Source organism: Myxocyprinus asiaticus, chromosome 21 (assembly GCF_019703515.2).
Source record: "Myxocyprinus asiaticus isolate MX2 ecotype Aquarium Trade chromosome 21, UBuf_Myxa_2, whole genome shotgun sequence".
NCBI lineage: Eukaryota > Metazoa > Chordata > Actinopteri > Cypriniformes > Catostomidae > Myxocyprinus > Myxocyprinus asiaticus.
In genome coordinates, this window is record NC_059364.1 from 17,802,334 (window position 1) to 17,829,037 (window position 26,704).

The 26,704-nt window shown below is 38.3% G+C and overlaps 1 protein-coding gene across 1 annotated transcript in view; it reads right to left on the reverse strand.

Moving 5' to 3' along the window:
- Positions 1 to 378: 378 nt before the first annotated feature.
- Positions 379 to 26,704, reverse strand: part of ptpn20 (protein tyrosine phosphatase non-receptor type 20) — a 60,891-nt gene continuing 34,565 nt past the window's right edge. Inside the window, exons 32-46 of the mRNA XM_051648714.1 lie at positions 23,429 to 23,639; positions 23,284 to 23,321; positions 21,008 to 21,094; positions 20,388 to 20,452; positions 18,509 to 18,670; positions 18,252 to 18,426; positions 17,728 to 17,804; positions 17,034 to 17,107; positions 16,311 to 16,459; positions 15,056 to 15,201; positions 14,706 to 14,796; positions 9,009 to 9,343; positions 6,644 to 6,859; positions 1,904 to 1,966; positions 379 to 1,740 (exon numbers count right to left, since the gene is read on the reverse strand). Of these exons, the coding sequence (XP_051504674.1) occupies positions 1,666 to 1,740; positions 1,904 to 1,966; positions 6,644 to 6,859; positions 9,009 to 9,343; positions 14,706 to 14,796; positions 15,056 to 15,201; positions 16,311 to 16,459; positions 17,034 to 17,107; positions 17,728 to 17,804; positions 18,252 to 18,426; positions 18,509 to 18,670; positions 20,388 to 20,452; positions 21,008 to 21,094; positions 23,284 to 23,321; positions 23,429 to 23,639 (1,964 nt within the window). The 3' untranslated portion in view covers positions 379 to 1,665. The remainder of the gene's footprint in view (positions 1,741 to 1,903; positions 1,967 to 6,643; positions 6,860 to 9,008; positions 9,344 to 14,705; positions 14,797 to 15,055; positions 15,202 to 16,310; positions 16,460 to 17,033; positions 17,108 to 17,727; positions 17,805 to 18,251; positions 18,427 to 18,508; positions 18,671 to 20,387; positions 20,453 to 21,007; positions 21,095 to 23,283; positions 23,322 to 23,428; positions 23,640 to 26,704) is intronic.

Here is a 26,704-nt window from a genome sequence, read left to right on the forward strand (position 1 = left end):
TTTTCATGAACAACAGTCTCTAGAATTTACTCACAATGGGGCCAAAAACAAAATATATCCAGTGAGTGGCAATTCTGCGGATGAAAATGCCTTGTTGATGAGATAGGTCAACGGAAAATAGCCAGACGGGTTCGGGCTGACAGAAAGGCTATGGTAACTCAGATAACCACTCTGTACAATTATAGTGAGCAGAATAGCATCTCAGAATGTACAACACGTTAAACCTTGAGGCGGATGGGCTACAAAAGCAGAAGACCACATCGGGCACGTTATTAGGACAGTGTTCCTAATAGAATGCTCATTAGGACCATAGTGTTCCTAATAAAGTGCTCAGTGAGTGCAAATATTTAGCATATAATGAAAGACATGAACGGGACAGTCTAATTTTTTATTTGTAAAAATGAGTACATTAATAGATTAATACATGTCTGAAACATCTAAGATCATAACCATAGCTTATACAGTACTTGAGCTTTCAATCAAAGTACAAGGTTAATCATTTATAATGTAATACAGTAGTACAGTGATTGGATCACCCTTTCACAAAGCCTGTGGAAAAGTAAAACAAATTAATAAACAAATGTGATAAAACAAAATGGGAGGATTTTCCTCTTTAAAAGCTCTGATGTGCTCAACAATAATCATTAAGACATTATTGTGCTGCAAATTATTGTGCTGTAGGTTTGCATCAAGCTTAGATTTGTTGCAAAACAGTTCTAAAATATCACAGAATATTGGTCCATAGCCACTGTCAATCCATTCACACATTTGTTGCTTAATATTGTGGGACTGATGACTGAAGATGCTTTACTGCAAGCAGCTCTTTCAGATACTTGCTCTGCTGTCCAATTCTGGTTTCCAAGGGATTTTGCCTGCTGGCAGACCTTTAAAGGCTACACATACAGATAAAAAGGCTGTGGCTTGTAATCTCTCAGCATCAATCTTTTTTCTTTGGGTTAATTTTTTCTGCTCTGAACTGATGTCAACTAAGAGGTAAAACAGCATGCTTTAATCAGATAGAGTCCAGATAAAGAAACATCAGCAGTGAGCTGCCCACATAGAGAAATGAAAAGGCACTTTGCTAAAATTGATCTTAAAGTGTCTGTCTAGTGGCCTCTCTCACAGCTACTTAAATTAAACAATGCAATATTGTAAGTTTGGATAATGAGGTGTTCAAAGCATAATTTTGTTCTTTTATGCACTTGGTTTGAGGCTGAATTACAGTATACATTCTTCAAAATGTGAAAAATCAGAGAAATACTGCAAATATTTTTGTAATTAATTAAAAGCAACATGAATTAGTGACTAATATGCATACATTTTGTCTTAAAAAAAAAAAAAAAACTACCACACATTAAAGGCAAAATGACTAAGAGTCCAAGAAAGGCTATGAAATAAGTGTTTTTAAGCCAAAAAATGGTACAAAAATATAAATCCCAAGGATATTGCACACATACTGTTATATAAATATCTACCATATTTCCTATGATTTAATGAAATACTCGATTAGTGGAACAAGTGATCATACTATGTCAGACACACACATATGATCAACATCAGAAAAAGTTCACATCATTTCCGCCACTCAAAACACATATATTGTTGCCTTACTGAGGAAACAATTGCAAGACGTAAAGGATTCATTAATGAAGAGGTTTCTGGTTGCTAGTGGTTACCATGAAGAAGTGAGATGCTCTGCAACACTTCCAGCCAGACTTTGTAACAAAAGAGGTACTGTTCCTGACAGAGAGAAGAATGACATTGTCGAAACCTCTCCAAATAATTTATTCATCTTTACATTCAGAGGAAGGGCAACACATAAAATGAATGCAAAGGAAAAGTTTTCTTCCCAGCCCCATTTTGATGCTAAATAAAGTATTCTTGAATGTCATTATTTACTCACTTTGGTCTGAATCATGCCATGCCGTTGAAGTCTCATCTCCTTTACTATGTCACTTACGTTAATCTATAAGAGAAAAACATTAGTACAAACATTTGCCTGATCAGAATAAATGTTCAGTTTTATCTATAAATAACAGTATAAAAGTGGATCTGTAAGCTCCTGAGACCCAAGCACGACTGCTGTGTGCATTTTCCATTCCCTTTTTAATTTTTTTTTTAGACCAAATAGTTTTCCTAAAAATTGATGTACACATATGTGGACAGCAGGACTAAATTGAGAAATTTTAAATAATACCAATCTATAGAAAGTCAGATTTTCTAAAATCAAATTTTCAGGAGTGTTGTTTATTCATGTTTTTGAGACATAACAGACATTACATCAGACATTAGCATAATATTTCTGATTCAAAGTAATGGCCAGCATCATCCGATCACTTCCAACCATGTAAAATAATAATTTTGCATGTAAAATTCTGAATCTATGAACTGATTGCAATTGTCCCATGTCTGCCAAACATGTTGAGTGGTCCAAACATCTTCTGCAGCCTGAAACTGAACTTCTGACAAGATGTTAGGAGTGAATGCACTTGGCTTCACAGGAAAGCTATTGGATGCTCCCTTGCTCCCTAATTAGGCAATGACTTAACCTCCAGTGTGCTGTCTGTCTGCACTGGTCACAGAACAGTTTGAAATGCACCTTATTTTCATCCTAACTATGTATACAGCCTCTGAAAGCAACATTTTCTAGCTTTTGGATGACTCCAATGATTCTCAATTTGATTATGCACAATGAAAATAGGATACTTTAAGTAAAAAATTTGCCTATAGTCCACATACATGGTCATTACGTTTAAATGGATCATGTCATGAGGAATACAATTTTCCTTGATATTTTAACATATAAGAGTTTCTACTATAAAAAATACTGTAAATTCAAGAACTCAAAACTTAATCCCCCATGCAATAAAAGCATTTATTGAAACCAAGCTGCCAAAACGCCCCATTCTCTACTTCCGCGACAACCCTACGTCACTTGGGGTATTCATTAATTCAAGATGACCTCAACAACATCAACGCCTATTTTAAAATCATCACACCCATGGCCCCGCCCACTGGTGTTCACTTGGCTCGCAAACAGATACAGAGAGAAGGACAAAAGGCCTACTGTCTGCAGCCTAACTTTTCCTGAACAGGAAAGGGATAATACTCCTGAACAAATTATTTTTGTATACAAATATGTATTACACAGATGTCTTTGACTGTTGTCATCTCTCTGGCATGCTTTTAAAAGACGCGGTGTCAAGTTTCAACTCTGAAGAGAAGATGCGTTTCATCAGCTGCTGTAGCTCCTGTTGTTTTGTTGTTAAAACTGCTCAACAAACTGTTCTTTCGCCTATCAGCGCTATTTTTAATTGTTGGTGTATCTAGACATGCACTAGATGGACGTCTTTGACCGTTTTGATTTGTTTCTGAGGTGTTATTGTGGTGCACATCGCCGGAAACAAATCAAAACTGTCAAAGACGTCCATCTAGTGCGTGTTTAAATTGAGTCAAGAAATTGTCACTGAAGTTTATGGGACAGTTCAAAACCGTATTGGACTCAATCAGAAACACATTCCATTCATTAATATTTCAAATGGAATGATTGTTTATGATGCTGACACACTGTGTACACCGGGCGCGTCGACACAAACTTTCTGAAACGTTTCTTTGTGGTGTTGGCAGTAGTAGTGCCAGCGCAAAATGGAACGGGACACCTGTTTGTTTACTTTTGGAGTGACGTGCCACAACAGGTGCTTCCATGGTAGACAGCATCATTGATTATAGCGTCCGGTGTAGACAGGGTGTGAGTGTTAACAGTTTTGCTTGAGATGAACAGTGTAATATATTCGGATGCAATGTGTTGGATGTGCGTTATGTGTAAACGGTTAAATGTACATCTCTAATGTTTTGGAGTTTATTTATTCTCTTCCGATTGTGTTTCAAAAATGGCTGAATTTGAGGGGCTGCACGCTGTTAGCCAATCATAACAGAGGGCTTTTACAATGAAGTTTAAAGGAGGAGCTGAGGCAAAAATCAAGCTTTTCAGAAAGATTGTCAGAGACAGGATGGAAAATTATCATATAAACTCAGCAAAAAAAGAAATGTCCTCTCATTTTCAACTGCTTTTATTTTCAGCAAACTTAACATGTGTAAATATTTGTATGATCATAAAAAGATTCAACAACTAAGACATAAACCGGACAAGTTTCACAGACATGTGACTAACAGAAATGGAATAATGTGTCCCTGAACAAAGGGTGGCCACCAGCTGTGTTAAGTATTGCAGTGAATCTCCTCCTCATGGACTGCACCAGATTTGCCAGTTCTTGCTGTGAGATGTAACCCACTCTTCCACAAAGGCACATGCAAATTCCCTAACATTTCTGGGGGGAATGACCCTAGCCCTCACCCTCCGATCCAACAGGTCCCAGACGTGCTCAATGGGATTGAGATCCGGGCTCTTTGCTGGCCATGGCAGAACACTGACATTCCTATCTTGCAGGAAATCACGCACAGAACAAACAGTATGGCTGGTGGCATGGTCATGCTGGAGGGTCATGTCAGGATGAGCCTGCAGGAAGGGTACCACATGAGGGAGGAGGATGTCTTCCCTGTAACGCACAGCGTTGAGATTGCCTGCAATGACAACAAGCTCAGTCTGATGATGCTGTGACACACCGCCCCGGACCATGATGGACCCTCCACCTCCAAATCGATCCTTATCCAGAGTACAGGACTCGGTGTAACACTCATTCCTTCAACGATAAACGCGAGTTCAACCATCACCCCTGCTGAGACAAAACTGTGACTCGTCAGTGAGGAGCACTTTTTGCCAGTCCTGTCTGGTCCAGCAAAGGTGGGTTTGTGCCCATAGGCGACGTTTTTCCGGTGATGTCTGGTAAGGACCTGCCTTACAACAGGTCTACAAGTCCTCAGTCCAGCCTCTCTCAGCCTATTGCAGACAGTCTGAGCACTGATGGAGGGATCGTGCATTCCTGGTGTAACTTGGGCAGTTGTTGTTGCCATCCTGTACCTGTCCTGCAGGTGTGATATTTGGTTGTACCAATACTGTGCAGGTGTTGTTACACGTGGTCTGCCACTGCGAGGATGATCAGCTGTCCTTCCTGTCTCCCTGTAGCACTCTCTTGGGTGTCTCACAGTACGGACATTGCAATTTATTGCCCTGGCCACATCTGCAGTCCTCATGCCTCCATGTAGCATGCCTAAGGCACGTTCACGCAGATGAGCAGGGCTGGGCATCTTTCTTTTGGTGTTTTTCAGAGTCAGTAGAAAGGTCTCTTTAGTGTCCTAAGTTTTTATAACTGTGAGCTTAATTGCCTACCATCTGTAAGCTGTTAGTGTCTTAACGACTGTTCCACAGGTGCATGTTCATTAATTGTTTATGGTTCACTGAACAAGCATGGAAAACATTGTTTAAATCCTTTACAATAAAGATCTGTAAAGTTATTTGGATTTTTACAAAATTATCTTTAAAATACAGTGTACTGAAAACACACGTTTCTTTTTTTGCTGAGTTTATAACAGAATTATGACTGTTTTGGTGAAAAAAAAACTTTACTAACATTATCAGTGGACCTCAGGGAAGATAAAGAAACAATAAAAAAAGAGCATTTCATGACCCCTTTAACAGCTTACTGTTTCGCAATAAATCTATTACATTTTTAAAATGGCATATTGGATGAAATTAGAGACTCTATTCTTTTGACTCAAACAGGTTTTAATGTAAAAACTTAATGAGGTTTCTTACCAGATGTAGTTTTGTTGCCGTTTCTCCAAAAGACAAACTCAGCTGAGACCGGCGGCATGTTTTTTTGTCACATGACTTGGTTCATCAAAAGTTTAACTCTTTAATGACAGTCTAGAGTCTCCTGAACTGAGATCAGTCAGTTTAAATTCAATTAAATTAAACATAGCCTATAGTGAACCCAAAACGTAATATCCATGCATGTGGATGCTGGGTCTCAGGAGGATATAACTATGTAAAAAAAGGAAGACTGGTTAAATATTTAAGAGCAGGGGTAGACCGATATTGGTTATTCAACGTAAGAGGGAAAGTTGTTTGAACAGAGCATAAATTTGACTTAAATCAGTATAACTTGTTAAATGAGCTAAATATCTTTTTAATGAGTAAACATGGACTTTTTTTTTATAATTTCAAACTGAATATAGAAGTTTAATTACTTGTATTATCCTGTATTATTATTGATAACTATAAAAGTACTTTGGGCCATTTCATTGTCAGTGGTTAAATAAACTGACATTTGATGGTAAATGGTCAGTTGATGACCTGAGGCCAACATCTGATGGATTTATTTATTTTAGCTGGATAGTTTTTCTAAGTTGAATAACTTATCAAAAATTCAGCCAACAAAAACTTGGATAATTGAGTATCTCAATAAGATGAATCAAGGGCACTTATTCTAACTCTACATTTTAAATTATGATAACTAAAAGCCAAAATAATTTTTTACAGTGTGATAATCACAAAATGGGCAAATATCATCCAATTTATCAGCATAGCCGATATATTGGTCTAAAGTGCCTGTTTATCATCTTGTTTTCACCTTATATAATTCATGACCATTTACTCACACAATAACTTGTATCAACAGCCAATATCTGTCTTACTTGACCATTTATTGTGGGTGTTCATGCTATACTTGTGTGAAATACTTACACTCAGGTCTTTCTCAGTGAGACTGAGAATGACGTCAGTGCAGATAAGGACCCCAGCTCGACCGATGCCTGCACTGCAGTGTACCGTGATTGGCCCTTTAGAGTGTACGGCCCTCATGTAGCGAATAAATCGCACCAGCTGCTCCGAGGACTGGGGTGTGCCATGGTCAGGCCATGTGGTGAACTTCAGATGCTTCACAAAGTGAATGTCTCCACTCTGGAAAAGTGCACAGTTCAGTATTGAGGTGAATGGTAGGCTGTACAATTTGGAAGTATTGGAATTAGGAAAACATAAAAAAATTGATTTTCATAATCAGTATGTGTGTAGTTTTCCAGTAAATATAGAAAAATCCTTAAAACATGATACATTTACTTGAAATGCAAAATTGTGTATGATAAAAATAATATACAGGTGCATCTCAATATATTAGAATGTCGTGGAAAAGTTCATTTATTTCAGTAATTCAACTCAAATTGTGAAACTCGTGTATTAAATAAATTCAGTGCACACAGACTGAAGTAGTTTAAGTCTTTGGTTCTTTTAATTGTGATGATTTTGGCTCACATTTAACAAAAACCCACCAATTCACTATCTCAAAAAATTTGAATATGGTGACATGCCAATCAGCTAATCAACTCAAAACACCTGCAAAGGTTTCCTGAGCCTTCAAAATGGTCTCTCAGTTTGGTTCACTAGGCTACACAATCTGCTGATCTGACAGTTGTCCAGAAGACAATCATTGACACCCTTCACAAGGAGGGTAAGCCACAAACATTCATTGCCAAAGAAGCTGGCTGTTCACAGAGTGCTGTATCCAAGCATGTTAACAGAAAGTTGAGTGGAAGGGAAAAGTGTGGAAGAAAAAGATGCACAACCAACCAAGAGAACCGCAGCCTTATGAGGATTGTCAAGCAAAATCGATTCAAGAATTTGGGTGAACTTCACAAGGAATGGACTGAGGCTGGGGTCAAGGCATCAAGAGCCACCACACACAGATGTGTCAAGGAATTTGGCTACAGTTGTCGTATTCCTCTTGTTAAGCCACTCTTGAACCACAGACAACGTCAGAGGCGTCTTACCTGGGCTAAGGAGAAGAACTGGACTGTTGCCCAGTGGTCCAAAGTCCTCTTTTCAGATGAGAGCAAGTTTTGTATTTCATTTGGAAACCAAGGCCCTAGAGTCTGGATGAAGGGTGGAGAAGCTCATAACCCAAGTTGCTTGAAGTCCAGTGTTAAGTTTCCACAGTCTGTGATGATTTGGGGTGCAGTGTCATCTGCCGGTGTTGGTCCATTGTGTTTTTTGAAAACCAAAGTCACTGCACCCGTTTACCAAGAAATTTTGGAGCACTTCATGCTTCCTTCTGCTGACCAGCTTTTTAAAGATGCTGATTTCATTTTCCAGCAGGATTTGGCACATGCCCACACTGCCAAAAGCACCAAAAGTTGGTTAAATGACCATGGTGTTGGTGTGCTTGACTGGCCAGCAAACTCACCAGACCTGAACCCCATAGAGAATCTATGGGGTATTGTCAAGAGGAAAATGAGAAACAAGAGACCAAAAAATGCAGATGAGCTGAAGGCCACTGTCAAAGAAACCTGGGCTTCCATACCACCTCAGCAGTGCCACAAACTGATCACCTCCATGCCACGCCGAAATGAGGCAGTAATTAAAGCAAAAGGAGCCCCTACCAAGTATTGAGTACATATACAGTAAATGAACATACTTTCCAGAAGGCCAACAATTCACTAAAAATGTTTTTTTTTAATTGGTCTTATGATGTATTCTAATTTTTTGAGATAGTGAATTGGTGGGTTTTTGTTAAATGTGAGCCAAAATCATCACAATTAAAAGAACCAAAGACTTAAACTACTTCAGTCTGTGTGCATTGAATTTATTTAATACACGAGTTTCACAATTTGAGTTGAATTATTGAAATAAATGAACTTTTCCACGACATTCTAATTTATTGAGATGCACCTGTATATCTTGAATCAAGATGTTTTTTCTTACCTTATTGGCAAATGTGTTTTTAAGCATAAACCTCACTAAATTTTATTAGATTTATGCTTAAAACAAGAAAAAACGTCTTGCCAATGGGGTAGGAAAAACTTAATTCAAGATATGTAATCTGAAAAGTCTTATTATCTTATATAATTTGCTTCTCAAGTAAATGCATCTAGTTTTAAGGATGTTTAGATATTTTTACAGAAAAAAAAAAAAATATATATATATATATATATATATATATATATATATATTTTTTTTTTTTTTTTTTGCAGTGCATCGATTTTTCAAATGGTAAATATAAAGTGTTAAAATAAGTAAAAGATACACTATTTCCATCCTACAGGTACATGCTTCCAACCTCTTTTTCCACCATCTTGATGATCTTAATGTGGAAATATCTGAGCATCTGGTAGTTATCCAAGATGAGATGGTAACGGCTGGTTTCTTTGGGAACATTGAGCTTCTCGGGCCAGTACTTGTGGCATTTGACCCGGCCATGTTCCACCTCCTGAGTCATCATGGCGATAACATCAGACTTGTTCTCCCACACCATCTGCCAGAAGTTATCTAGGGTGCCAGGTAAAGGGCCCTGAGAGGAGATGTAGAAGAACTCCTCTGCACCCACCTTCATACGAATGTAGCTGGCATTGATGTAGTCCTCATTCTCACCAACAAGAACACGCGTTTTATCATCTGAAAGTTCAAACAGAAGAGAGAAACAGGGATCGTAGCTTGTGATCAACTGATCATAATCTGCAGAATGATACTTTTAAAAATTTAGCATATCACTTCTGCTGAAATGATAGATGTATACCTACCGTGTGGCTTAAGGCAAAGATTATGGTACATTTGAGCTTGAACAAGTGTGTACTGCGGCACCCCAAAAAGTGGACACTTAAGACATTTAAAAATAAAACCAAGAGACATCTGCAAATGAAGAATTTCGTCCATTTTTGCAATTATTTTCAACCAACTGGTCTCAAGGTTATATTTATTGGATGTATGAAGTCAAGTTCACGCAGGTGTTCTAGTAGAGTAACCACAGATGTAGTTTATCTCATTAACAATGGACATATTCCACAAACATTTGACAACCATCTAGTCTCCAAATACTGTCTTCAGTTTGAACAGTAGCTTATATCCATTGCTTTATTATTTAAAAACAAAATTATTTTTGTAAAAATAAAATGTGTGTTTTTGCCATCTTTCTTTAAAATACATTTCACTAGGTTTGACAGTCTATTATCTATTGCAAAAACATTTATATGTTTTGAAGTGTGGCTTAAATGTCCAAATACCTTTCGGGGCCACTCCATTTTATTTCGCAGTATTATAAGATAAGAAAACAACAGTTAAACTCTCTGTGACTGCTCCAGTCCCATGAGGCGACTCAAACATTTTTGCTTATTATGAAAACCAGAAGGTATACAATTATATTCTTTTCAGATTCAATAAAAATCAATGCATGAGCAAACAAACATAGCTCTCATGTATTTACTATCAAATATATGTTTCCAAAAACACAATTTTGTTTTTTATTTGAAACCCAGGAATGCAGAGGCCCCATACAATGAGGTGATTGTGTTTGTTGGCTTCGATAGCTAACAGTGTTATTAATCTAGCAAGAATGCAATGTTGTTGGTTTCCACATAAAGAAGAAGTAACAAATTTTCCCAAGGTACAATAAATAAATCCAAATGAATGAAACAAACTTGTCTCAAGGTCATGCAGGCTAGAAATTTTTGAGGAGTGAGGGGAGCAGGGTGAGAAACACTAGAGAACAACAATCAACAGTAGAGAAAAACAATGCTAATAAAAATTATAAACTGCAACTAACCATATAATTTTGCATAGATCGGATATCAAAATAAACAGGCTTATGAACTTTTAAACTATGTATTTTGTTGTTGACATCAAAGGCCCAAATTCATGTCACTTAGGAGGTACGTCAACATGGACAGGTTGTATTACATGCCCTCATCATTGAAAATAATGAACCAAAACAATGCTGTTTTTGGTGGCAACCACACTGTTATTTTGTGGTGAGTTATTGGCTGCCAAGAGCATGAAACCCTTGACAGAGACATTTCGGATATTGTCAGGCCTATGCAGTTCATGGTAAGATAAACATTTCGGTACTGTCTTGGGTAATCTGATTACAAAGTAATACATTACTGTAATCGAATTACTCTTAGTCAAAAAGTAGTGTATCATATTACATTTTAAATTCTTGTAATCAGATTAGTTTCTGACTTTCAATAAGTTTAATTACTTTTAAGTAAATTAATGGGGTTACAGATATTTCTAAAATAATATTTACATAGAATGTATTATGAATTATGTTTATGTTCAGTGTGCGCCCCCTAACGAGTCAATGTAAGGAAGGAATTAGTGGTGCTGAGTGTATGACTTGTGTGCGACAATGAACAAGGAGGAAATATAAACATTATTTTGAATTTGATTGAGCAGAAAAACAAACTTTCCTTGAAAAGTGTTTTAGAAAGTAACTTAAAAGTAAAGCAATTAGTAATGAGATTACTTTTTGATGAATAAATTAGTACAGTAATCAGATTACTATTTTAGAAAAGTAATTAGTAATTTGTAGTGGACTACTTTGAGTAATTTACCCAACACTGGTCACCAATTGACCCTTCGCTATGCTTCGCCCCCCTTGGTTAGCATTGCTCGCTCTGACAAACTTTGCAGAACATCCCATAGGAATGAATGGGAAATTACCGTGAATGGTGCGTTTTTTTGGCAAAATATTCTCATAAATGAAACTGATAATATTCGTATGTGGGCTGGAATGAAGAGTGACATTTTTGTAAAAGAAACTGATACATTGCACAGTTCTGATACACAGAATGTTCAATCAAATAACTGAGGCAAACAATTATCACATACAATTAATTGTCATAATACAATTAATGTTAAGTTATTAGGTTTTAATTTACCTTGGAGCAAATGTAGGTGACCCTGCTGATGTTATACATGTTTATTTGTGAATGAGGGCTGACACAGTTTAATCCACAGCATGCTCTTTTCGAGATTTATTTCAAGAAGAAAAAAAACCCACTGCGTATATCCTCTCTAGGTACCTCGTGTCACTATTACAAATGGCCCAGCAACAACGTTTTAAAATTTTTTGGACAATTTCTATAAAATTCAGCTTAAAACTACTCAAACAAACATTACTCCTGCATAGGGCTGCAACTAACGATTATTTTGATAATCGATTAATCTAACGATTATTAGAACGATTATTCGACTATTCGGGCGATTATTGCAATGATTAATTATTAGCTCTTAACCGACTATTCAGCTTGCACCCCGACTTAAAAGGTTGTGTAAAACGTGCTTGCTAACAATAAAGCAGACAAAATCATCTTTTAAAAATACCTCTAAATGACATTCACTGAATTAAAGAAGAAAAAAAAAAAAAACTTTTTATTAAGTTTAATTCAGTAAAAAAAATTCACTGCAAAAATTCCTATTGTTATCAAGTGTTTTTGTCTTGTTTTCCATTTAAAATTGTCTAAAAATACATTTACTTGAGAAGCAACATAAGATATTTATACTTGGTTAAGAAACAAATATAAGTGTATTTTGTATATAAGTGTATTTTTTTACTTCTGTGAGTGCAGTAAAGACAAAATATTCATATATTCAAGATCTATTCTCTAAAAGCAAGTCTAAATATCTTATGTGCTGCTTCTCAGGTGAATGCATCTTTTTTTAAAGGATTTTTAGATATTTTAAAATATTTCTATTATTAATATTATATTCAACATTGTAAGATAACAATTTTTCTTCTGCAGTATAGCTGCTAAAGTAAATATACGTTGTTTTAAAGGAGTTTTAGATATTTATATTGGAAAACAAAAACAAAACAAATCAAAAATGTATTTTGTTGCAGTGTATAATGGGGCGAAGACTACCCTCTCTCACTTTTTTGTTCACTTCAATCCATCTTTATCTCACAAAAAAACAAACTCTCTCTTATTAATAAAGCTGCATATTGCCAATTTTCTTCACGGTAAGAAATGCACAGTGACACATATACTGTATTATGATACAATAAGTCGCGAGCCATCACGTTATAATCTAGTTGCAGCAAGCGTGCGCACTCGAGGGATGAGCGTCCCCGTGACAGAGTGCATCAGCCGGATGCAGTTTCAGTCTCTCCCCCTTAGATCGGGACACTTCGCGCAATTGATAGAAATGCCAGTTTCAGAGTTTGTAGTTATTTACATGACCTGCTTCCTTATTATCTGAACTTAAATAAAGCTATACCGCATTAAATATAACTGCATTAAAGATGTAACGCCAGGGTGTTTTCTTTAAAGACACTTCACACGCAAGTTTTGTTTCAGCTCTGGCTCTGCTTATTCCACAACGACAGTGCTTCTGTATTTACTTATTTGGTATTTTTGTATAATTCCCTCATACTTTGCAATCTACATCACCTGAAGCTGTGAAAGTTTAGAGTGCATCTGGACTGTGAGCTGTGTTTTCTTCCTCTCTTCAGTCAGGCACGAGCTGCAGTGCTGCTCTCGCACCATCATTAGAGTTTCGTATGATCTCATGTTACGTTAAATGATATCAAACGACTATTCGACAACGAAAATTTTTGTAGACAAATTTTTATTGTCAACGTTGTCGATAACTTCGACTAATCATTTCAGCCCTACTCCTGTAGACTCTCATAGGAAAAAAGCAAAAGTTTGTCAGAGAATTGGTGCACATGGCAACAGTTGCTAACATAGGATGGTCAGAATTGCTTTTAGGGTGAGGCTTAAGAAGGGTCGATTGATGTCTAATGTAAAATCTGGCTTCTGAAGCAACCCCAGTTGAAATCCACTGCTCTAGAATACTCCCAGCGTGGCCATGTGGACTGATATAGCTTTGTACAGTCAAAGTGCAGAAGAGATTGTTGTTGTGTTGTCTCATGAGTGCAGACTTAAAGGTGTCACTCTAAAAGTATTGTACTGTTAGTGTACTGACAGCCCTGGGTTTGCCTGTAACTCTCTACAAGGGGGGCCGCTTGCGAAAACTTTCAACAGCTCGGAAGAGGAAGGGGTCCGAAAAATGAAACGAAAAGGGAAGGAGAGAAACTGGGGGGGGAGGGGCATATGTGAGGGGAAGTGTATGTCGCTGGGAGTAGGTAAACTCGTGCAGAGCGGCCCCCACAATGGGTGGCATCAGGCTTCCTGGAGAAGGTTGTGGCCCTTGAACTGCCTCCAGTAATAACAGTGGTTAAGTCCCAGGGGCCTCACACTTTTCAACAGAAGCCCAGTGAGCTGCCGTGAAAATAAACAAACATTCCAGGCCAGGCGAGGGCCAGTCTGCCTCCCGCCAGCACATGAAGCGTCATATTGGGCCTCTTGTACACAGAGACCCCCTCTCTTCAATACAAATACAGCCCACTCTCCACATACACTCCACCAGCCCAAAAATCACACTCTACATTCTGACCCCTCACACGAATGGATGTTTCCTATTAACAGTGAAAGCAGATCTGTGAGTCACACATCTCCTGTTTGACTTTACGTCTGCAACATTCTGTGTTATGCTTTAAACAGAGAGGGCAAATAAATGCCCCCCCACCACACACACAGCAGCAAAAACTGATCGAGTACAAACAGGATAACAATGGCTGCGGTGTGGGCACCGCATGAGTAAGGAGGCCTGGAAAGCCACAAAGTGGTAGCAGTGAGAAATATATACGTCTACACCAGCAATGTAACCTAATAGCCTGCACTGGTCAGACACCCGGGAGTAAATATTCAGGTATTGGTTACATTTTATTTAATTACAGTGTCATGTGTTCCACTGTTTACTGGTAAAGTTATACAGGGGCCTTTCTGTTGTCATCTACGACTGGACAAACATCCTTTGCTCTGTGGTCCTCATGGTTTCAAAATGGTGTGAAAATGTGATGTTTAAAAATCTCTTTTATGAAAATTGATGCTTACAACTGGCAATAAAAATCTTAAATAGGGTAACTTGTAAAATAAGTTTTGGGGTGATTCATGGGAGAAGCAGAAGGACTTACAGGGCAGGATATCTCTGTATCTGTTCTTCTCACGGTTTTCAGGTGCTTTTCCAACCAGGCAGTTGTCTGAGAGTTTCAAATGCTCTAAGGCCTGTTAGTAAAAACAGCAATACATATTCTTCTATTTACGCACTTGAATAATTCTTTAAAGGAAAATGTAATGTGTTTTATAGACATTAGATTAACACAGAGTATCAAAAGAGAGTTTTATATGAACAGATTTATATGAAAAACACTACAAGAAAATAAATCAGAGGTTGTATGTGTTTGCTTGTATCAGTCATCAATGTAAACATGTACAATGTAGTGACTATAGCTAGATTTCTCTTACCAAAACTAGAGAAACTTACCAAAAACTCTTTGATGAGATCTTGCTTGTCTAACTGTTCAAGGGCCTGGATGAGGGCTTTGACTCTGGAGCCAGAGTACTGGCTATTCTTTAAAGGGGATATCACTGCAAGACTGGCAAGCTCCTCTTCTGACACGATTGGTCGACCTTCATGTAATAAAGTGATCATATGCAAATATTCTTTTTAGATGCTTCCAGGATCCACACTCTAGGTCTAGGAATCACACAAACCAAGGAGCATCTCTAAAAATTTTCACTGGCAATCATCGTCTTAGCTATTAATTATTAGTGACAAAATACATGATAATTATTATAATAAATATAATTAATATGATGATAATTAAAGGTGAAATTTTTCATTTCTGTGACTTTAACGCCACCAAATGGAATGTAAAAAATAATGGTTTCACCAACACCAGTCTTCCATTGGTCAAACAAACAGATAGTCTCGCCCCTATACCTACTCTATAGGTATAGGGGCCTATATTGCTTTCGGAGGCTTTATATAGAGTTAGGATAAAAATAAAGTGCATTTCAAACTGTACTGAGATAAGTGCAGACAGAGAGCACACTGGAGGTTAAGTCATTCACTAAATAGGGAGCAAGGGCACAAGGGAGCATCCTATACAAACTTCCTATCAAAAGTTCAGATTCAAGCTGCAGATGATGTTTGGACCACTCGACATGTTTGCCAGACATAGGACAATTGTAATCAGTACACAGATTCAGAATTTATAATGTATAATTTTCTTTTAATATGGTTGGCAGTAACTGGATGATGTTGGCATTTACTTTGAATCAAAATTAATTATGCTAATTTCTGATGGAATATCTGTTATGTCTCAAAAACATGAATAACCAGCAGTCCTGGAAACATAAGCAGTTTGATTAAAAAAAAAAAAAAAAAAAAAGACTTTCTATAGCTTGGTATTATTTAAAATTTCACAACTTTTTTTTTGCATGTTTATTAGGTGCTACAAGTTACAAATCAAAAAGGAAATGGAAAATGCACACAGCAGGAGGTTAAGCAAACGTTGTGTAGGTCTAGCTGGGATTCGTAAACAAAGCAATATTTTGATAGTGCAACAAGTGTTCCCATATTTTTTGAGGGATTTTTTTTTTCCTTTTTTTTCTTTATTTTTTGTTTTTTTGTTGCTGTCTCTGTTTATTAAACAGGGATAGGAAAATTATTTTACAAAAAAGTACACACTTCAACTTTAAACATAAAATCTAACAGATAACGTAGTCTTATTTACCTGTACAAGAAATTGTCTCCTGAGGCGATGGCAGAGAAGCACTGTCTTCATCATCACCATCTTCTTCCTCATCACTGCTCCAGCCGTCTAACTGGCTATGCTCTTTGCTCATGACGGAGTGTTCTAGATGCAGCTTCGGGGGGTCTGTCCTGAAGGGGGTACGAGGCAGGAATGAGCAGAGACCTTGACCACATTGCTACGTTCCGGGGCCTGTTATCATGCAAGGCTGATTTTCCTGCGATTTTTCCACCTAAAATGTAAAAAAGCTGCTAACTGCAAGTGCTACGTACTAAAACATATGCGGCTTGTAGGTCAACCTGACTAGAAGCCATAGCTGTGATTATTGTCGGGTTGGACATATATTTCATTAATGACTCTTTAGCGCCTCCCTGTGGTGATTCCTTTTGAGAGCAGTGTTAAAAACACCAAACGGGGGAAAAAAAAAACTCCAATGAAATTCAGTCCTTTTGACATGGTTAATGATAAGTCACAGCACCTTGCAAAATATATGAATAAATAAACAAACTGTAGTTGCACTTTTTGAATTTAGTTTGATTTAATTCAGAATGCACTTTCAAATCAAATACTTTACAATAAAGCAGAAACTATCCTAAATTGAAACTTGTTTCCACTTACAGATCCGGTACTGATATTTCATGATACCCATCGTGTTACAGCAGCAGGATCAACAAATTATAAATGCAGGAATTCAGTGACACTCACCTTTCCTGTAGCATGTCCGTAACTCCCAGAGACGGACAACACCTCTGACAGGTAGGTGTAATGTTTCGACTTTCCTATAGGCAACAGATAGAAAGAAAATAAGAGAAAGAGAGAGAAAGAAGAGGTAGGTGATGAGTTAACTAGGCTCGGCCACCCTTACTGCCATCTGAGTTTCAACTGTTTCATCTGACGCAAATAGGAGGCAGTGCTAATTCATTTTTAAGGTGAACCTCTCTAGGTGATGGAACACGTGGACTAGTAACTCATTTACAAAGAAAAGGCTTTTGTCTCCAGGTCCCTTCAGTTCTGGCGAAGGGGATTAAATTCACTGTAGCAAGTAATCATCTCAATACTGCTATTTGGAAAGTTAACACATAACATGTCAATGCACTCCACTGAAGGTTAACATTTACATAAATTATATTAAAAAGTGTACAAATGGTCATCATTTCATTTAAGTTTTTCATCACTTTTAATCCCCTTCTCCCTTTAATAGTTCATTTTAAATTATCACACAGTGTGACAAATTAGAGAACAAATATTCTACCTAGTCTCAATTAATATGAAGTCATATCAGCTGCATGCATAATAATGGTGAGAGAAATACATGTCAACCTTCCAAAACTATCTGATGTCAACTACCCATTTACATCCTCACAATTTTATAATAAAGTGAAGGTTTTTTTTTTTATACCTGCTCACATTCCCCTCCGAGACCATGACATTCTGAGGGCTGGAAAGACACATGATCAGGGTGTGTGTCTGTGTGTGCTTTAACATCTGCAAATTAAGCATTATCACAGGAGGAGACTGTTAAACCAATAAAACCAATATTTGAAATTTTCTGAAATAGGTATCAATCCATCAGGTATAAATTATCGGTTTAATAGTTGTATAAAAATACAGTGGGGCCCAAAGTTCTGAGACCACATTGAAAATATGGGATTCAAAATATAAACTCTAATTTAAACATGAAAATAAACAAAGTTTTAGGATTTTAATTTTTTTTAAAAACTACTAAAACATTACGATGCATCAAATTAGTAAGCAAATTAGTGGCATTGACCTTATTAATTATACAGTATTAAATGGTGAGATGTCCTTGCTTCCATTTAACGCACACGATGATCTTTGAAACGTTTTCAAACTAACTAATGATAACCCAGCACAGCAGATGTACAGACATAGCAGAGCAGAGTGTATCAGAGGCTTGCTGACCTGCACAATTTGATGTGTTGAATTCTTGAGAGGCCTCAGCAGGGGAGCTGGAACCAGAGCAGGTTGACATGGGCAGGATGTCCCTACATACGATCAACTGAACTGTGCCTTCTGCCTTCCGCAATATATCCACAACTTTACTATGGCTCAACCCTGACACAATGATGCCATTCACCTACAAAACATACAGTACATTATATGGTGTCACCAAATCTGTGGATGGAAAAGAAATGACTGAGTGAATGACTTGCATATACCTCCAAAAGGATGTCTCCCACTCGCAAGCGACCATCCTGCTCGGCCACGCCCCCGCAACAAATATCCTTTACTCTCAGTGTGCTCCCATTGACTCCACCCACCAGAGCAAAGCCCAGCCCACCCCTCTCTGGCTTGGTAAACTCCACCTGTACAATACAGCTCTGCAGAAAAAAGAGAAACAGGAATATGACTTACTTAATATATGATTAAGATCTAATCAAAACAAACTTGCAAACTAAATCTAAGAACAAAAAACTAACAGTATTCACCATAGTTGTGTGACATTCAGAATTTAATTGAGAATGGCTTTTAATTCATTCCTGATTTTGAATTTAATTTGTATTTAGCTTGAATTGAGGTAGCAAACAGGATGCAGAACTGCATTTTCAAACTTGAATTTAAGGAAGTAAAATTAAAATGTGATACAATTAAAAGAAATCAATTTAACTGCTATACATTTTTAAGTAGAAAAGTCTTATTTAAATATTTTTTAAACATTAGTTTACTACATTAACTACATGAACTAACAATGAACAGAACTTTTACACATATTAAAGGGTTAGTTCACCCAAAAATGAAAATTCTCTCATCATTTACTCACCCTCATGCCATCCCAGATGTGTATGACTTACTTTCTTCTGCTGAACACAAACTAAGATTTTTAGAAGAATATATCAGCTCTGTAGGTCCATGCAATGCAAATGAATGGTGATCAGGACTTTGAAGCTCCAAAAAGCAGATAGCTCCAGTGGTTTAATCAATGTCTTATGAAGTGATCCAATTGGTTTTAGGTGAGAACAGACCAAAATGTAACTCCTTTTTCACTGTGCATCTTGACAGCAGTCTCCTTGGCTATTACAATATCAAGCTTGATTACACTTGCCATCTAGCACTCTGCACATGCCTCAAGTACTAGGAAGTGTAATCGAGCTTGAAATCATGATCGTACCTAGAGACTGCAATGGCAAGATGTACAATGAAAAAGGAGTTATATTTTGGTCTGTTGTCACCCAAAATCAACTGGATCGCTTCAGAAGACATTGATTAAACCACTGGAGTCTTATGGATTACTTTTATGCTAACTGTATCTCCTTTTTGGTGCTTTAAAGGCCTGATCACCATTCACTTGCATTGTATGGACTTACAGAGCTTTTCTCCTAAAAAGCTTTGTTTATGTTCAGCAGAAGAAAGAAAGTCATACACATCTTAGATGGCATGTGAGGGTGAGTAAATAATGAAAGAATTTTCATTTTTGGGTGAACTATGCCTTTAATCTTGGTGAATGTAAATTTCAACATATACATTTTTGAAATTAAATGTTGTTTATGTTAACATTAGTTAATGCATTATGAATTAACATGAACTAGCAATGAACAATTGTATTTTCATAAATTAACAATAACCAAGATTAATCAGTACTGTAAAAACATATGGTTCATTGTCAGTTCATGATACCTAATGCATTTACTAATGAAACAGAACTTTATTGTAGTGTTACTAAAGATTAAAAAGTCTTGAAAGTTATATAGGACAACACAGAGACACACAGAAAGATGGATAGATATTCCTCTTCCTGCCATTCCTATTCAAATTCAACTTTCTGTGGCGTGTGGCCAATTTGATTCAAATCCCAGCTCATCAACTGAAATGGAGGTATTTCTTATATTTCGAATTTAGCCCAACTGTGGTATTTACTCCAATATTCTAGGAAAGGTTTAACTGATTACTGTTTGAATAGTGTAAAATTAATGAATTATGAATCTAGTGCTGAGGATGATGTCAAAGGTACTGAGAGGTGAATGACATGGAGAGATTACAGAGTTAGAGTAACATTACAGTCCATGTCGTCAACATAGGACCAGGCCGAGAGACAGTTACCTCCTGCTCTGATGTCACAGAGAGCCTTTTCCTGAATCGTATGGCACTCTCAGCAACAGGTTTAACTGCAACAGAAATTAGAGAGAGAGAGAGAGAAAGAAAGAAATAGAAGGAAAAAGAGAGAGAAATAGTTTATGTGCCTGAAAACTGCAAGGTACATCAAACTCACTGAACATATATCAAGTTACTGGAATCATAAAAAAACGACAAAATCAACTCAAGCATCACACTAAATCTTATCCCTCCTGCTAAATTGGAAACTAAAAGCACTGCAATGCAATTGAAAACAATTCCTAAACTCACGAGTGTCCCCCTCCTTTGCTGCCATTCTGGGGAGATGTGCTGATGACCTGCTCCAAGCTACAGTAGGTAAACTATGAGCACCTTTTCAAGCGCTTTCAGACCTCCTGGCTAGCGGTCTCCTAGCAACCCGGATGCCCACTAGATCAGCTTTGCCTTTTATTTGTCAGACACAATGAACAGGCTCTTTGATCGGCCAGAGGAGGCCATGTCCCTTGCTAATAATTAATTCTGCATCCGCTGTCCTCTGAGCAAGACATGCTGTGTCTGTCAGCACAGATCTCCTACACAACAGGGAAACAGGAAACCAAAGGCTTTACCATCCGCAGGAGCTGCCTCCACATCAGGTGAGCTGGGCTCTTCCAGGTGAGGGAACAGCTTTTTCTCCTTCTTCCATTCAAAGAAACCTGGAGAGGAGAAATAGTGAGGATAAGCACCAAGAAGATATTTTGTTATCAATTAACAATTTACAACTGTCTGAAAAAAAAAAAAAAAAAAAAAAAATATATATATATATATATATATATATATATATATATATATATATATATATTTTTTTTTTTTTTTTTTTACAATAAAAACAGTTCTCGTCCCTACACAAATGTTTAGGCTGTACACAAGTTAGGCCCTACAATCTCTTGTTAATTAACACTTTATGACATTTTCTGAAAAGCATCACTGAAGGCAAGCATCACTTTTACTGTTGCTGATGCTTAGGGTTAGGGATTTGAAAGAACCTGGTTAGTTCACCCAAAATTGAAAATTTACTCACCCTCATGCCATCTAAGATGTGTAAGACTTTCTTTCTTCTGCAGAACAGAAGCAAAGATTTCTAGTAGAATATCTTAGCTCTGTAGGTCCATACAATGCAAGTGAATGGTGATCAGTTCTTTGAAGCTCCAAAAAGCAGATAAAGGCAGCATAAAAGTAATCCATCAGACTCCAGTGGGGTTAATCCATGTCTTCTTAAGCAATCCAGTATAATCCAGTATAACTCCTTTTCACTATGAATCTTGACATCTGCAGTCTTTAGGCACAATCATAATTTCAAGCTCGATTACACTTACTAGCGCTTGACACATGCGCAGAGTGCTAGATTCCGCAGTAGGAAGTGCAATCGAGCTTGAAATCATGATCGCCAAGGAGACTGCTCTCAAGATGTACGGTGAAAAAGGAGTTATATTTTGGCCTGTTCCCACCCTAAACCAACTGGATCACTTCATAAGACATTATTTAAACCACTGAAGTCATATGGATTACTTTTATGCTACCTTTATCTGCTTTTTGGAGCATCAATGGCCTGGACACCATTTACTTGCATTGTTAGGACCTACAGAGCTGAAATATTTTTCTAAACATCTTCATTTGTGTTCTGCAGAAGAAAGATAGTCATACATCTTAGGTTGTGTAAATGATGAGAGAATTTTCATTTTTGGATGAACTATCCCTTTAAATGTTAAACTTCGGTGCTCAACTTGTCCTTTGTTATATTTACATGGTTTGTGGTATGGACATGTTTGATACCTCATATGGAGAGCCAACTATTTTCTAAGCAATAAAACTTGCAATTTTCACCTGGTAGAAACAGGCAACAAATAAATAATCCAACAGACAGTGAAAGAGGGACCCAAGCCATATCTATGGACCAGAATATCATAGAGACTTTGGTGGACCCTTTTGACATGGGCCAGTAAGTAATCACCTAGCATCCCTACTGAACACCTTAGCAACCACCTAGCAATTACCTAGCAATCCCCCTGAACACCCTAGCAACTGCATAGCTATGCCCTGGCAACCACTAACAACACTCTAGTATCATGGCAGTGATTTTTGCATGGGCAAGAACCACTTACTTTTTCTTCAGAAAATACAAAAATCTATTTATTTCTTTTATTTCAATATACCATATGAACATTAAACTTTATTTCAGAAATTCCAACATAACTGACCCACACTGACAAAATACAGTGAAGATTCAAATCAAATGAAGAGAATCAAATATTACTCAGGACTGACACCGATGAAAAAGGCCTCTAATAAGAGTTGACAATCTGATAAAAAAAATCGAAATGGCCAGGGAAATGTGTAGTCAAAGCCTGGGCTGCTCTGGAGCACCACTGGAGCAGCTCGACACCTCATTACTGTCACTTCAGACTAGACTAAAAAACACGTAGATCACGACTGCCCTCTGCAGCCCAGCCTCAGCTTTCACACGCCCAGAGCTAGCGAGAACACAATTCACTGACAGCCAGAGTAGTTATTCCATGGGAAGGTTAAGACCCTATATAACACCATATAATCATATGACTCGTGATACCAACAAACACACACTCGCAGAGTGAAATAAACAGCAGAGATCAAACAATTATTCCTTAAGTTTACAGTATCAACTTTGTCTCAGATGTTACTCCTAAAATTCCTTAAGTAAAAAGAGACAAAAATTAGACAACAATTAAGATTTTAAAGAGATCTCCTTTGTGATTTTTCTTTACTATGGGTTAGAATGTAGATCAAATAAGATTCAGCCCATTATAAGTCAATTATTGCTGTAATTCAAATAAACTGACTGCTATTGTGGTTTCAATCAAACACATACCATTCCATTTATCTATTGGTGTCACTGGTCGATCATCTCTGAAACAAAGAAAAACATATAACAAACTTTACAAAAGCAAACACTGACATGTAATGAATGCATTTCCCTAATCATACTGTACGATACTCTAAAACTCTGCTCTCACCTCATGGCTTTGAATCTGACTTTGCGTGGGGCATTCTCACATACTTTCACTGCATCCTCCAGTGTCATTCCCAGGGTGCACTTCCCACAGATGTAAACAATCTTGTCATTGGGCTGGATGCTGCCCTCCTCACTGGCAGGGGAGTTTGGCACCACCTCTAGGACATAGATTCCCTGCCACTTGCTGCCAATGCCTCCTGTGAGCTTGATACCTGCACAGACGAATGGAATTCAAGAAGTCAGAATGTTACAACTGCCCCTAACCTCTGTTACAGTCATCCCCATAACAGGGGACACTTGAAAAATTTACATTTACCATAAGAGCACATCAAAGCAATAATATTATTTCTGTAATACTTTAAAAACAGTGAATAGTTTTGAAATTATCAAGATCAGCTGATAAGTTAAGAACAGTCTTCAACTGGATACTTCAATGAAATAATGTTCCATTACATATTTTAAAGATCTTTTAATTCAGCCATTCAATGTTCCTGTTACACTGGCAGCGCCCGCTATCTCTCCTGAACGCTGCCAGAGGTCGCCATCTCCAGAGTACTAACACTTCCTTCACGAACTACATTTCCCATAACCCTCCGCTCAGACTGATTACTCACCCACCTGTTTCTCATTATCTCTGTCTATTCAAGTTCACTGTTTACACACATTCAGTGTGAAGTCTTGGGGGTTTCCACTAGCAACTCTGCCAGCAACACAACTCTACAGCTGTTGTTAATCCTCGACTCTCGCTTCCTGAGAAGTTTGACGGATCACCCAGTAAGTGTCAATAATTCCTCTTGTAATGTGAGCTTTTTCTCTCTCAACTACCTCAAATGTATCCCAATGATGAAGCTCGTGTTTCCTTTATTGTATCACTGCTATCAGGAAAGGCACTCGACTGGGCTACTGCAGTATGGAGTCATGAGAACATTTTAAAATGCTCTTTGTCTCACTTCCTAGCTCGTTTATGGGAGGTTTTTGAACATTCTGAGGGTGGTAAGGATCCGGGTGAACGTCTATTGTGTTTAAAACAGGGCAAGAGGTCTGCTGCTTAATTCTCTTTATCCTTTTGCATGCTAGCAGTGCAAACTGTGTGGGTGGAGGACACTTTGAAACTGTTGTTCCAACAGGGATTAAATCCTGATCTTCAAGCTGAACTAGCATGTCGTGATGAGGGGAGATCTCTTGATGAATTCATCAAATTAGCCATTCGCCTGGATAACCTGATCAAAGCCCGTCGTCCAGTCAGCCCTCTACACACACTTCACTCAGACATCGCTGCAACCAGTTATCACGAGCCCATGCATGTGGGTCTTTCTTCTCTCTCCTCTGAAGAATGAAGATGCCGTCTCCGGGAGAGATTATGTATCTACTGCGGACAGTCGGGACATTTACTGGCTGCCTGCCCTACTCGTCCCCCTAGGAAGGGGGATGCGGCGGTGAGTTTGGAACTTTCAAACCTAATTCTTATCAAACAGTTTGAAGTTTCTGTTACTTTGCATGTGTTAAATAATGAACATCATGCATCTGCCATTTTAGATTCTGGGGCTGCAGGGAACTTTATTGACCTAGGTCTCGCCACGAATCTAAATCTGTCTTTTGTCCCGTGTCCTTCCTTTACATGTATCAGCGCTAGACAGAGGACCTCTGGGCTCTGGCAAGATTCAACAGATCACCTGACCCATGAGACTTCACAACCCTGAGATCTCATGGAGAGATGGACAAATCACTCGTTGGAGTGCTTCCTGTTTCCAGTCTTGCCTCAACCTTCTTGAACCCATCTCTCTCCCTCCTGTAAGCACCACGACTATCCTCACTGAGAAGGAGATGTCGATCCTGCCACATTATTCGGATCTCCAGGAGGCATTCAGCAAATCAAAGGCTACGCAACTTCTTCCTCACCGTTCCTGTGACTGTGCGCCATTGACCTAATGCCGGGCACCTCTCCTCCACATGGACGAATATACCCCTTATCTGCACCTGAAATAAAGCTATGGAGGAGTACATCTCAAAGTCCCTAGAAAGAGGGTTAATTCGACCATCCACTTCTCCTGCTTCTGCTGGTTTCTTATTCATAGGAAAGAAGGACGGGGGCCTTCGTCCATGCATTGACGATTGAACACAGTCACCATCAAATATCACTATCCTCTCCCTCTTTTACGATTTACGAGCAGTTACGATACACCAAAATCTTCTACAAACTGGATCTTCGTAATGCCTGCAATTTAATCCGCATTCGGGAGGGGGATGAATGGAAGACTGCCTTTTCTACACACACTGGCCACTACGAATACCAGGTGATGCCTTTCGGACTTTCCAACAGTCCATCTGTTATTCAAGCCTATGTAAATGACATTTTTCTCGATCTTATTACCAAATGTGTTATTGTCTACATCGATGACATTCTGATCTACTCTTCTTCCCTTGATGTACATGTTCAACACGTCAGAATGGTGCTCAACCGCCTCGTTCAAAATCAACTTTGAAATGGAGAAATGTGAGTTTCACCAACCTACCATCTCATTCCTGGGGTATGTCATCTCCCCTGAGGGGGTCACCATGGACTCTTCTAAGGTGCAAGCCGTGCTGCAATGGCCACTACCTGTGTCTGTCAAGGAACTACTGCACTTCCTTGGTTTTGCCAATTTCTACAGATGTTTCATCCGAGGTTACAGCTCGGTGGCTGCTCTACTCACCTCATTGCTCTGAGAAAAAGCTCTGAAACTCATCTGGACACCTTCTGATCCTCAAGCCTTCGATGACCTCAAACGACGTTTTACGACTGCACCCATTCTCCATCATCCAGACCCCACTTGACCCTTTGTGCTGGAAGTGGACGCTTCTGATTCAGGAGTTGGTGCAGTACTCTCTCAATGACAAGGATCTCCCGCCAAACTCCATCCCTGTGCCTTCTCACGCAAGTTGTCAGGTGGTGAAAGAAATTACGACATTGGCAACCGTGAACTGTTGGCCATGAAAGTGGCTTTCGAGAAGTGGAGACATTGGTTAGAGGGAGCTCGTCATCCTTTCCTGGTGATCACGGATCATCGCAACCTGGAATACATCCAGTCTGCTAAGCGTCTTAATCCTCTCTATTCTTCTCCAGGTTTGATTTGACCATAACCTTTCGACCTGGCTCCAAGAATACCAAAGCCGATGCCCTGTTCTGCATTTATGGGTCCACTGCTTGCAACAACCCTGTGACTTCAATAATCCCACCAACCCTCGTTGTCGCTCCCATACAATGGGACATTATGGCAGACATCACCCAAGCTCAGAA